Here is a 14,094-nt window from a genome sequence, read left to right as displayed (position 1 = left end):
ATTGCACACCAGAGATAGGATACTGGTGGCTATCCTGTTTTCTTGTTTTTCTTTACATGAACCTGAAGTATACTTACTGTTGCGGAGAGCTAGGACTGTCGGTGTACTTAGGGAGATTCGCAGGAGCACCTCATCCAAACAGTCGCTCGAGTCAAAAGCGTGGCCAGACACGATGGCAGAGAACAATTGGCTTTAATCGCACTTCAATCCACTTCACAGAACATAACAGCTCGCTCATCACGGCGCATACACACCACCGCATAAACCGCACGAGTTCGCCGCTAATCGCTAACGGCTAACGGACCACGGGCTCGATAGGACCCTTTTTCTGTCCAACAATATGCGCGACTTAAATCAACGAAAACAAAGAGGACCCATTAGCTGCCCGAAACATGCCTGATGCTAAAGCACACAAATTAAACAGCAAACAATGCATGTGCAAACAAAGCAGTAATGAGGAATTTATAACAGCCGCCCCCAGAATAGCTCAGCTATTATGTAAAGGATACTAAATGTCCGAAGGTGCTGCGAGAGTCCCTGGAACAACATTGTCCACATCTGGAATCGCTGGTAACTGAACCAGCCGTGCCACTGGCCGTAGGTAGGTCTTCTCTCCGATTCGAACCTCAGCAGACCGAACACGTCCATCAGCACTCTCCACCAACTTAACGACTCTCCCGATCGGCCACTGCGCTCGTGGAAACTGGGGATCGACGATCATCACAACTGCGTCCTGAACGATGTCATCAGTGGGGCACCGCCACTTCTGCCTGGCTTGCATTGAGGGTAGGTAGTGACGTATGAATTGGGTCCAGAAGTGGTCCACCATCATCTGACAGTGGCGCCATCGTCTCTTTGTGAGTGTGTCCGGAGCGTAGGATACTTGAGGTAAGGAGGCGTCCCGCCGCCCCATGAGCAGCATGTTCGGCGTCACTGGGTCCGGGTCGGCAACGTCTGATGAAACATAGCCTAAGGGCTTGGCATTAAGGATACTCTCAACTTCAATTAGTAGGGTGAGAAGGACATCTTCCTGAAGGGACTGTGATCCAACAACGACCACAAGGGCACTCTTGACTGATCGTACTTCACGTTCCCAGACACCACCAAAATGGGGTGCTGCTGGCGGATTAAAGCGGAACTGAATCTGGTTCTTAGACAGTCTCTCCTGAAGCTCTGGGACCATAGATGCGAACGCCTGTTTGATTTCTCTCTCGGCCCCTCGGAATTTTGTTCCTCGGTCTGAGAGCATCTCAGCAGGAGTTCCTCTTCGAGCTATGAACCTTCTCAGTGCCAGAAGGAAACTGTCTGTGTCAAGGCCCACCAGCAGATCTAGGTGAACACAACGTGTTGTCAGGCACTTGAAGATCACTCCCCATCGCTTTTCACTTCGGCGACCAACTTTGACCAGGTAAGGGCCAAAACAGTCAACTCCTGTCGAGTAGAAAGGGGGCTTCAAGACCCTAAGGCGGGCTGGAGGAAGGTCTGCCATCATTGGGACTGACGGTTTTCCCCTCCATTTGGTGCACTCTGGGCAGGTTCGTTGATATTTTCTCACAGCCTGTCTCCCACGTAAAATCCAGTACTGCCGCCTGAGTTCGGCGAAGACTCTGCCTGCACCTGGGTGGAGCAAACGAGCATCCGTGTCTTTGATGAGGAGTCTTGTAACAGCATGGCTGGGATCAAGCACGACTGGGTGAATGTCAGTAGGACCGGACTCGATATGCCTGAGTCGTCCTCCAACTCGAATAAGACCGGATTCAGGGTCCAACTCTGGTGCTAGTGAGCTCAACCTGCTGCTGGGAGAGACAGGCTTACCCGATGTGAGGCGCTTGACGTCATCAGGGAAGCTCTCGGCTTGGCTGGACTTGAATAGGTGGACCTCTGCCTGGCGTGTAGTAGAAGAAGGATCTGACGAATCTGCAGCCGCCCCGTGAAACAACTGTTGTGTGGCTTCCAACAAGTCAACCCAGGTGCTGAACTGTGCAATGTCAGGAACCATATCTGGAGGGCAGATCTGCACAAGGCCACAGAAAACGCTCTGCTTGAGCTCCAGGGAGTCGACAGGGTTAACTGAGTCTGGGGCTTGAGGCCAATTGTGTGGTGGAGAGCGAAGGAATGCAGGGCCTTGGATCCAACGGTTTGGCTTGACCAGCTCCATCAGGGTCTTACCCCTCGTCAAGTCGTCGGCCGGATTGTTCGTAGTGTTCACGTACCGCCAGGCGTGGGAAGCAGTCAGGTCTTGGATTTCAGAGACCCTGGTCCCAACAAATACCTTGAACCTGCAAGACTCAGATGTCAGCCAAGTCAGGACTGTAGTTGAATCGGTCCAGAGATAGGTCTCTTTGATGTGGATAGTGAGCTCTCGATGGATCAGTGAAGACAACTGAGCTCCTGTTAGGGCTGCGCAGAGTTCCAGACGTGGCATCGACTGTTGGCGCTTCGGGGCTACTCTAGACCTGGCCATGACGAAGGAGACATGGATTTGGTCGTTAATTGTTGTGGCAAGATAGGCGACTGAGCCATACGCCTGCTCCGAGGCATCACAGAAAACGTGGAGTGTATATTCCGTGGCATCAGTGGCGACTTCCAATGGAGCGTATGTTCGGGGAATGCACACCTTTGCCAGTTCAGGAAGCTCACTCTCCCAGTTCGACCAGGCTGCAATGATCTCAGAAGGTAGGTTTGGATCATCCCAGCTCCTCTTCTTCGACCACAATTTCTGAACAAGAACCTTTGCCCTTGTTGTGTAGGGAATGATGATGCCAAGGGGGTCGTATTGGCGGGCTAGCACTTTATAAACGTGTCGCATCGTGAGTGGGTGGCTCTCGGAAGGTTTGGCTCGGAACCCCAGTTGGTCAGTTGGACAATGCCACCTAAACCGAGTGCTGGCTCTTGAGAGTCAGGGCTCTTCTCTGCAAGCCACCGCTCTGTGCTCTCTGAGCGGGCCGAAGATGGTAAATGAGCCACAACTGCTGAATTGTTACTCGCCCATTGCCGAATCTCGAACCCGCCTGAAGCGAGGACCTGCCGTAACTTGTCAATGAGAAGCTTTGCTGCCTCAGTTGTTGAGAGACTCTGCAGGCAGTTGTCCACATAGAAGCACTGTTCGATGGACTGCAGAATGTCTTCATTACCTTCTATGTGGTCTTTAGCATGTCTTTGTAGTGCAAAGGTGGCGCAGCAGGGGCTGCTAGTCGTCCCAAATGGCAGGACATTCCACTGGTAGACATCAGGTTGCCGGTCACGTTGCAGATTCCTCCAAATGAATCTCAGAAGCGGCTGATCATCAGGCAGGAGGCGGACCTGGTGGAACATTGCTCGAATATCCCCGCTGATGGCCACCGCATACTGACGAAATCTCAGGAGGACACCGATGAGAGATGGACCGAGGGTGGGACCTGCCAGGAGCTGTTCATTGAGTGAGAGGCCATTGTGGATGAAGGAGCAGTCCCACACCAGACGGGCCTTGCCATTGTGGTGGACGAGATGATGAGGTATGAACCATGACTCATCAGATCGCTGAATCTCATCTTCACTGAGCTTGACAACATATGCTCCACTTATGAGTCTTTGAATCTCTGCCTCATATTGAGTAGCTAGAGATGGGTTTCTTTGTAGGCGCCGCTCAGTTCTCCGAAGGAGGGGCAATACTGCTTTGAGGGTGGTATTGAGTGACGGGGCACCTTTGACACGAAGTAGTGGTGTGGCGTAGCGAAGCATGTCACCCACCTTGACCCGTTCGGTGCGGGTTTCAAGGATGTTTAGGGCTTCCTGGTCCCTGCGGGATCGTGCTGCTAGCTTCTCGTTACGGAATGGGAGGACGTCTAGCTGCCAAAGGCGTTCAACATGTTGGTAGAGGTCATCTGATGCTGGCATGAGCGAGGTGAGATAACACGAAGCAACATTAGTAGACGCCAGAGTGTCCGGACCTTGTAGTGCCCACCCGAGGGCAGTATGGATTGCTGTCGGGCTGCCCTTTGGACCAAATTTCACCGGCCCTTTAGCGGTGATCAAATGTGTATAGTCCGCACCAATCAGTAGCAGTGGTTGCGCCCCGCTAAAGTCTGGGAGGGGAAGACCACGAAGATGGCGGTACCGTTTCTGTAGAAGAGCTTTGGGATAGGACTGATCCGCTAAAGCTAATTGGCCTGCTGTATAAGCATCTTCGATGAGGTAGCGCTCCTTTGAATGTGATAGTGGGGCTACATGGAATGAGACAGACTCACCAGTAAGGTGGACGACGTCTTGGCGAACTGTCCTTAAAGTGAGAGTCTCTGTTTGACCCTTGAGGCCTAGCCTCTGAGCAGCATCCTGTAAGATTATCGTTCGTTCAGCCCCATCATCCAGAATGGCATGTGTCCGCACCGATCTGCGTCCATTACTTATTGTGATGGGGACCACCTTAAGGTACACCTTCCTTCCCTGCTTGCCGTCGCCGAATGCTGCTTGGCCGCGTGGAGTGATGAGGTAAACACGTGAGTCCGACTTGGCCACATCGTGAAGAACACTTAGATGAATCTCTTGGCACTCTCTACATGGCTTCTTCAAGGTACAAGCCTCAGGTAGATGATTAGTCCTTCCACACTTACAACAGCGCTTACTACGTTCGAGCCACTTTTTGACTTCCTCTGTTGGGCGCTGTACGATGTCGGTGCACTGTGACAAATAGTGTTCAGTATTCTTGCAGAAGAGGCATAACTTCTTGGACTTTGGTGAACTGGTAGCAGAACGGTTCGCCTCTGTAGGATGACTGTCATCAGATTTGGTGGTATCGGAGCCATGGTACACAGACACAGATTTTACTCGATGCTTGGAAGCAGGAGCGTATCTTTCCCCTTTGGATGCATGGGGCTCTCCGGGACGGTGGCGCTGTGCCATTTTAGCCGAAAGCCTTTGCGCTTCTGCCTTGACTTTCAGCCAGTTAGAGAGGTCCCTGAGGTTGTAAGGGTTGAGTTGGTTTGTGTTGAGATGGCCTTGTGATTGGAGGTGCTCTACAAAACTGTCTCTCATGTGTTTTGACAGCTTACTAAGCAGTCTGTCAACATGACCAGTCGACTTTGTTTCTGTCCCATCCGGTCCCTCCAATGATGTCAGCATTCCTACTAGCAAGTTAACGCTGAGGGAGAAGTTTTGGAAGCCTGTTACATCTCCTGATTTAACATCAGGGGAATTTAGAATTGCAGCGATCTCACTCTGTGCGAGTTGATGAGGTTGTCCATACTGGCGCTGTAATGCCTCCATCGCAGCAGTGTAAGGTTGGGCATAATGCCGGCAGGACTGAGCTATTAGCTTAGCTTCATCCAGGACCAAGTGCTCCATGAGTACACGGTACTTGTAGTGCTCTGAAAGCTCTGTATGGGGCTCAAGGAGGTGATCTAGCGCCATCTTGAGGTCGGTGAACTCCCTCTCGCTGTCACGAACCAACTTTGGCAACTCAGGTACAGGAACAGGCTGCTTTGGCAGGAAGAAACTGCTTGAGGATTGCGGCATGGTGTGCTGTGGCAAAGAGGCATTGTGCACTTGCGGAGCTGGATTGGCCATAATGTGCATCGGGTGGTAGACAGGTTGTAGAGGTGGACCTGACTGGCGACTTCGCTGCTGCAACGACGGCTGCACAGTTACAGCTGGTGAAGACTGGTACAGAGGTTGTGGCAGTACAGGAGGGGGGTGTGAAATCTGGTAATATGGCGCAGATAGAGCCAGGGGTCGACAGGTTGACGTTATCACAGCTGAAGACGGCTGATATGCTGGATAGGCGGGGACTGCCTGCCTAGGCTGGTACTGAATTGATATCTGTGGAGCTGGGCTGCTATACTGGATGCTTGCGGCTGTCACCGTTGGATACATTATTTGATAGGTGGGTTGGTATAACGTAGACACTGGTGGCTGTAATATGCTTGTTATCGTGGGAAGTGGCTGCTTGGGAGCTGCACTAACTTGCGTTGTGGATGTTAATGTTGCTGGAAGGGACTGAGTTAGCATGGTAATTTGGTCACGGTAACGACTTGAGTGAACTTGTCCTAGTTGCTGTGAAGCGGGAAAGTCGGGCTCACCGAGAGAGTAATCTGTGGAGCAGTGACTTTGCAGGTCGCATTCACTTAAAGCAGGAGATGGGGGCCTTCCATACATCGTCGGCAAGTTAGGAGGTGTGCTAACTTGTGGTGCTGTATTCCACTCATTCATCTTATTAGCTGCTGTTGTTGGCGAATGACAAAACGGGCGCCCGAGTGCTGGGAATAGCTGGCCATCTTGACTAACAGACCTGGTCTGTAGGCTGAGTGACTGCAGCCGCTGTGCACTGGCATTTATATTGTCATGTTGAAAAGCAGTATGAGGAATAAGAGAATGAGGAGGGCTGACCCAATAATCCTGAAGATAAGATGGTAGCTGCCGTGGCCTTACTGTTGCTTCGTCATCAGTCACTGTTGTTCTCATCGCGTCCATTTTGCTGATGGGTGAGGCAATCCGGCTCGAAGGACCAATGTTACGGAGAGCTAGGACTGTCGGTGTACTTAGGGAGATTCGCAGGAGCACCTCATCCAAACAGTCGCTCGAGTCAAAAGCGTGGCCGGACACGATGGTAGAGAACAATTGGCTTTAATCGCACTTCAATCCACTTCACAGAACATAACAGCTCGCTCATCATGGCGCATACACACCACCGCATAAACCGCACGAGTTCGCCGCTAATCGCTAACGGCTAACGGACCACGGGCTCGATAGGACCCTTTTTCTGTCCAACAATATGCCCGACTTAAATCAACGAAAACAAAGAGGACCCATTAGCTGCCCGAAACATGCCTGATGCTAAAGCACACAAATTAAACAGCAAACAATGCATGTGCAAACAAAGCAGTAATGAGGAATTTATAACACTTACATCCCCTGCGATCTGCCAGACAGGAGGTCCTTCAATCAGCTTCTTCTTCCGTCCGAAGTTGAGGATGAATCTGATGCACATGGTGTAGACCACTCTGAAAGAGCGGAGCATTCTGAAAACGAGTCTAAAGCACTGCTGTCTAAAAAGGTTAGGAAATGAAAGGAAATAGCAACTTACCATTACTCTCATCAGTGAATTCCTTGAAAGAAACCTGGAATTATTTCACAAGTTCACCAATGCATGTGTGTGACACGACGAAAGGAGGGACAGCAAGCGGGTTCGATAACCCTATTTATTTTTTGACTTACCGCTTTGAGAGTGGACTGTATAAGTGATGTGCTTCAGATGTAGTTTGCTCTTTTCGTCCCTGGGTGTTGGTCAGAACACAATGAGGAGTGAAGATGTGGGTTCGCAGCTTCAATCTTGTTGCAAGAATAGTGATGTGCTTCAGATGTAGTTTGCTCTTTTCGTCCCTGGGTGTTGGTCAGAACACAATGAGGAGTGAAGATGTGGGTTCGCAGCTTCAATCTTATTGCAAGAATAGTGATGTGCTTCATATGTAGTTTGCTCTTTTCGTCCCCGGGTGTCGGTCAGAACACAATGAGGAGTGAAGATGTGGGTTCGCAGCTTCAATCTCGTTGCAAGAATAGGCAGGTAACAGCACGGGTATGGCAGTAGCGTACATGCAGACAGGCGTAGAGGTAAGATCAGGCCTAAAAAATCCAGCCCGACCCGACCTAGGCCCAACCAATTAACTTGATTTGCAGGCCTGAGCCCGAAGCAAACCTGAAATTTTGGCATTCACGTGCGCAGAGCATGCTCTGGCTCTGTCATGTGCGCAAAGCGTGCTCTGGCTCTGCGGCTTCTTAGTAGAAGCAATTACCTTACAGCGCCTTCTCTGTTTTATCCAAATTATTTATTTTATAACAAGTATTCCTTAGTTTAGTATCCACACATCGTTTTAGTATACATTTTTATAAACATATATTTATTTTACAAAAAAGTCAGCGAGAGAGAAGCCCGGCCCGACCCAAACGTAATGATTGACATTTTAGGGCTTAAGATCTTACCTCTAGACAGGCGTAGGTGCAGGTAGAAATTATGCAGTGTATACAGTATAAGGATGGATGTGTGTGGTTCTGCAACAAACGGAAAATATACAGCATATGAGTGCATTGCCCAGCTGCACACAATAATAACTAAAATCTCCAAATAAGATGTACAACATGACAAACATGCACTAGCGACTCAAATGACAAACGATAGGTGGAACTACCTGAAATAAGCATAACCAGAGGCCGACTACCGGCGCGGAAGTCGTGCAGTGGGATTACCCATACAAAGTACACGATGCCCAACCCACGCCAGACCTGACGTGCCAAAGAGGCACCAAACATGTAACTAAGTACACTGTACTTGAGCATGATTCTTTCTAAGCACTAACATTCAGAAAGGAATATATTAACATCTGTGCGTCGTGTTTGAGACGCTCAATTAGTTACGCGGCAAACTTCAAAGAGATGCACCGGACCACGGCGACGAAGCTAAATAAATCACATACTTGAATACACACAGCGGCATGATTAATAAACACACTATACACTATAATAGATTAGTTGTTAGTGCACTCACTTTGGTTCAGAGACGCACACGAGCACTACTGCAGCACCAAACACATCCTGTCAAACACTGTTCAACACACATGCTCAGTTACAAGGCAACTCATTTTCAAAAGATTACAATGTGTGAAGTACTTACCAAAACAGTGTGATAAATGAAGAAATCCAAATGTCAAAAATGTCTTTGACTTGACCACGATGCTGAATGTGTAGACATATGAACAGTATGGCTGTGGCTGTCATACATAATTCTTGAAAAGGTTGTAGCGCAACAACAGCTCAGTGACTATATGGCCACTAATAATCAATTTGAAACTCTTCAGTCAGGATTTAAAGCTGATCACTCTAGTGAGACGGGCCTTGCTAAAATGACTAATGATCTTCTACTAGCTATGGACTCCGACACCTCATCAATACTACTCTTACTCAATCTTAGCGCTGCTTTTGACACCGTTGATCAAAACATACTATTAGAACGCCTTGAAGCATGTGTTGGTATCTCAGGCTTAGCACTTCCTTGATTTAGCTCTTACCTGTCAGAGAGGACACACCGTGTAATTCATAGCAATGTGACATATGAGTTTTTTAATGTTACATGTGGAGTCCCACAGGGATGCGTACTAGGACCCTTATTGTTTAGCATCTACATGCTTCCGCTTGGTGATATAATTCGTAAATATAACATTAGGTTTCACTGTTATGCTGATGATACTCAATTATATATGCCGCTGGAGATAATAAACCCGGCGAATTGCTGTAATCTAGAGGCATGCCTTGCTAAAATTAAACAATGGATGTTTCATAATTTTTTGCTTTTTAACTCAGTTAAAACCGAGATGTTGATTATTGGCCCTACTTGTCATTGGCACCCATTTAAGGACACCACTCTGAGTCTCGATAAATGTATTGAAGGGTATGGATGACTTTATACAAGCCAATATGTTAGCTAGATGTTAGTCAAGTTATTATTGTATTGCATATTGATACTTATGGTTTTATGTGAATCAGTATATTAGTGATATATGGATCAGATAGTAATTGTGTTACACATTTTTGTAATGATATTATGGTCTTCATACACAATCATCTAAACATCTTTACATATAAGCACTCATATAACATAATTAATAGTCAAAGAGGAAAGAAAACTCTTGCGTCTTGTGTAACTCACACACACGCGTACACCCACACGCACACACCAACAGACATTCACATACAATTGCTATGCACGTTTTTATCTTTAGACGCATGTGCACACAAGCTTGTGGCCTCGAGTTGTTTCACAGGGCTGAGTCCTTGGGACTCTGGAGCCGCCAGCCGGGGGAAGGACTCGAGGCGCCAAGATGACCTGGGACTTGGAGTGATAAACCACGGAGGGAGGAGATTCGGGTCTACTGACATTTTTTGATCAGATTTCTCTGTTAGGGCAATATGATATATATGTGAGGGTTGCACTTTTAGCTCTTTTCTGACTGTTCCTGTATTGGGTACGGGTCCTCGCGAGGTTAAGGAAAGCAGCCCATCTTTACTTTTGTCAGATTCCTGTACTTCAGAGACTGAAAGAAACAGACGGAAAATTCAATCAACTTGTGTGAGCCTTTATTTACATCGGATGCCTTCTAGAAAGATAAAACGAACACGCAGTGAGTAACTAGTTGTTTTTATGAATTGCTAATTGGGCTTGCGCCCTAGTGACCCAAATAACTCCAACAGTACTATTACCCAAAGTGATTCAACCAAAAATCTCAGTGTTATATTTGACTCAACTCTGTCTTTTTAAATGCACATTAACAATGTTACTAGAACTACATTTTTCCATCTCCGTAATATTGCAAAAAATTGTCCAATTCTATCAAATAGTGATGCCGAAATTTTAATCCATGCGTTTGTTACGTCGCCCCTTGATTATTGTAACATTTTGCTCTCTGGTCTTCCCATGTCTAGTATTAAAAGTCTGCAGCTAGTCCAAAATTCTGCAGTAAGACTCCTGACATGGACGAGAAAGTTTGAGGTTTTGCTACTTACCTACAAAATATTGCACGGCTTAGCACCTTCCTATCTCGTTGACCTAGTGATACCATATTTTCCGTCCCGAAACCTTCGGTCACAAAATGCTGGCCGTTTAGTGATCCCGAGAGCCAAAAAGAAGTCTGCTGGTTTCAGAGCGTTTTCTATTCGGGGACCAATGTTTTAGAATGCCCTACCCGCGGATATTAGAGCAGCTACCTCAGTAGAAATGCTCAAAACACGACTAAAGGCTTATTTGTCTTATCTTCTGCATTTAGTTGAACTATTTGTTTGGCCCTCTTTACAGCTGCTTCTATTTTTTTCTCTGCTCCCTTTTCCCAGGCTTGGGAATTAGGTTACAGGTAACTTGTAACTGTATCGGAATAGGTTTTTAAAGTAACCCTTCCAACTGTGGGTTTAAGACATGCAACAATAAAGGGTGGTAAATTGTGACTGCTTGTTGAACCAGTGCCAATCTGCTATCAACAACCATCACCATTTCTTGCTGCATTTCTCCAAGCTTTTTCTGTCAGTCAGCTTTTGTGGTTACAGGCAATAGACAGAAATCAACAACCATTTTCCACTTGGTAACAGTTTTGTTTTACACATACAATGGCCATAAATGTGATGAGTGATGATTCTTAATTTTCCCAACCTAATAAGTAGTCTGTTGACAAAGGGTCCCATTCCAGGGCACTGACTGGGTCCTCTTCATCTGTTCCCTCCAAAGACTCAGGGCGCAACACATGCTTTTGACTTTTACATCCTACAGTACACACAGGGCGAATGAGGCATTAAGACTGTGTGTGTGGGTGTGTGTGTGTGTGGGTGTGTGTGTGTGTGGGGGGGGGGTGTGTGTGTGTGTGTGTGTGTGTGTGTGTGTGGTATGTGTATGTGTGGGTGTGTTTACAGCAACTTGACTCATGTGTGTATCTTTGCTGCAAAGAGCAGTGCAAAAAATGAAATGGTGGAAAGTGGATATTGCGGAAAACCATACATACCTGGCTGAAAAATAGACAAACTTCCATCTGTGTGTCCAAATACCAGTTTTCCCTTTTTGGTTGGGTGCCATCTGAAGAGACAGATGTCAGACAGGAAAGAGTGGGCCTCTTTATGCACTGTCAATCCAGAGTCAGAATTCCCATTGACCCAAATATACAGTGGGCCACGTTGCGAGACAAACGCCACACCATCAGCTGAATTCCAGCACCAACTGACTGCGGCAGGGACACCTGAAAAAATGGACATGCTGTGATGATGTACAACTTTCTGACAATGTAACACAGCTTGGATCAGCCATCCCACCTTTTGTGTTGTCCAGTCGTGCTACAGCCTTTTGTTCGGCTACATTCCACACAATGAGCAGGTTATCAGCTGAAGCTGATGCAAACAGATCAGGATTATCAGGACACCAACTGATGGCCGTTATAGTCTTTTTGTGTTCTGACATGATGGACCTCAACTTGAATTCATTGTACTGCTGGTCCAACTACAACAGACAAGTCAGAGTTCAGTGGTGTCCTGTTGGTTTTCGGTGAAGTGTGGATGTCTGATTTTCAGATTACAATTGGATAATAATAATGACACCAGAATCAACAGTGCTTTATACGTTACATACAGTATACAGTAGCATGTACTCCGGTATTGTGCAAGGGTCTCTGATCCACCTAAAACACTACTGAGTACTGACCATATATAGCAACTATGAGACCTCCATCAAACTTTTTGCAAAAGTGAGATACAGTTGATGGAGTGCTGTATTTATTCATCAATGTGTCTGTTATTTAGCAGAGTAATTTATGTTTCACGGATGATGACAAAACCCATGGGTGGTGGAATTATGTTCAACCAAAAGGTGAACATGAATTATTGTATACTGACCTCTACAAAAAGTGTGGAAATCAGTTTTGTATTTTTTTTATATGAGCTTGCAAACTGTATCTATTATATAGCATTATTTACTAATAAACAGAGCAGGGCATTCATATCACGGAAGGTGATAAACGAACCGGGAAATTTTAGGAAAATGCCCAGCCCTGCTAATAAAGTATGAATAAAATATCTACCTAACCTAACCAAAGCCTATTGCTCAATTAAAAGTTCACTAGCTGTATGATTGAAAATTGAAAATTACAATTAGGTATCACAGTGAGACAGGTTAAAATATGAATGCAAACAGTTTACCTGGTAGATATAAATAGCAAGGGTAGCACAGTAGGCAAAGCGCTCTCCACTTGCAGCGCATACGTCATTATTCCAGGGCTGACAGCCTGCTGCAAGCAAACCCACCTGCTTCACCTTGGCCATCCTCACCTAGACAAACACACACGTATCAACAATATTGAAAGGACTCATTAGCTCAGGGGTCTGTTTCACAAACAGGTTTAGTGAAAACTCAAAGTCCGCTAACCCTGAAATGAGGGAAACTCTTGAGTTTTCTTTTCAAAAAGCGAGGTAACTCAGAGGGAGAGTTAACTTATTGGGGAAATCAACCCAAACACATTTTTTCAAGAATATGTTCCCAGCATGTGCCCTGCGACTGGCTGGCGACCAGTTCGGGGTGTAGTCTGCCTTCGCCCATTGACGGCTGGGATAGGCTCCAGCAACTCCCCGCGACCTTATATAGGATAAGCGGTTTGGAAGATGATGACATGTTCCCAGCAGGCCCACTAGTTGAAACACGGTATTCTGATTAACTCATTAAATGCCAGTCATTTGCAGCGCAGCTAAGCCCCTGAGTGCCAGCCATTTTCAAGGATTTTGACCCATCTTTGAAGGCCCACAGAATATTGTGTTTTATGGCTATATAGACATGGGACCTACCAAAAGAAAGATTAGACTCTCTTCTTTCATCAGAAAAGAAGATAAGTTTATTTCAAGCATTATTCATTCTTGAGTAATCTGCAGTAGAACATAGGCAAGTTTCACTGAAAATCCTGTTTCTGGAAAAAAAAAGGGAAATCGAGGGTTTTGGGAAAAGACTTATTTCAAGTAAAACTTCAACTTTGACACCAATATTTTTTTCTTTTATGACACCTCAGTTATAGAACCAGTTCTTTTCTTATAACCCCCCTACCAACATTATAAAAAAGCAATTTTCATGGCAAAAAACAATGTATGTTCAAGTATCTTTACACAATTTGCAAACAATGTATGAACATTGTGTTCTATACAGGCACTTTCATGTGTGTGCGTGCGTGTGTGTCCGTGCGTTTGCATGTGTGCGCGTAGGTGTGTGTCTGACTGACTTTGATATTTATAAGCATATTTTTTGGGGGGTGTGGGAGGTTGGAATCCCACGAAAGGATATTGTTCAACACCCCAATACATAGTGAGAGTTGTTTTGCACAAATCCAGTGATTAAAGTCACTGCCAAAAAGCCCTTACCTCTGGTTTGGCCCAGTCAATCCAAAGGGGGAAATACTCCTCAAAGAATCGTGTAATCCTTTGGATCGATGGCGCAGCCGACATCACAACTGTTCAGGGCTCAGGTAACGACCAATCAAGGCTCAGCTTCAGAAAACAGATCAGCCGTGATTGGTCGTTACCTGAGCCCTGAACAGTTGTGATGTATTTTTCAGTCGACAG

The 14,094-nt window shown here is 46.4% G+C and overlaps 2 protein-coding genes across 4 annotated transcripts in view; both read right to left on the bottom strand.

The window, feature by feature from the left end:
- The window catches only part of wdr17 (WD repeat domain 17), a 245,828-nt gene that overhangs the window by 226,982 nt on the left and 4,752 nt on the right, over positions 1-14,094 (bottom strand). For all 3 annotated transcript variants that reach the window (XM_086033934.1, XM_086033935.1, XM_086033936.1), the window contains exons 2-5: positions 12,691-12,819; positions 11,812-11,995; positions 11,508-11,738; positions 11,162-11,272 (exon numbers count right to left, since the gene is read on the bottom strand). In XM_086033934.1, coding sequence (XP_085890060.1) covers positions 11,162-11,272; positions 11,508-11,738; positions 11,812-11,995; positions 12,691-12,819 — 655 coding nt within the window. The remainder of the gene's footprint in view (positions 1-11,161; positions 11,273-11,507; positions 11,739-11,811; positions 11,996-12,690; positions 12,820-14,094) is intronic.
- On the bottom strand, positions 2,768-6,860 carry LOC147145432 (uncharacterized). Its single transcript, XM_086033937.1, has 2 exons — positions 6,403-6,860; positions 2,768-6,298 (listed from the first exon to the last, which is right to left on the bottom strand). Exons 1-2 carry the CDS (start codon positions 6,414-6,416, stop codon positions 2,785-2,787), a joined length of 3,528 nt encoding a protein of 1,175 aa, XP_085890063.1. The 5' UTR covers positions 6,417-6,860; the 3' UTR covers positions 2,768-2,784.

Source organism: Filicampus tigris, chromosome 6, assembly GCF_054856515.1.
Source record: "Filicampus tigris isolate MCC_2025a chromosome 6, RoL_Ftig_1.0, whole genome shotgun sequence".
Classification (NCBI taxonomy): domain Eukaryota; kingdom Metazoa; phylum Chordata; class Actinopteri; order Syngnathiformes; family Syngnathidae; genus Filicampus; species Filicampus tigris.
Note: the sequence above shows the minus strand (reverse complement) of the source record. Positions and strands in the feature narration are given on the sequence as shown.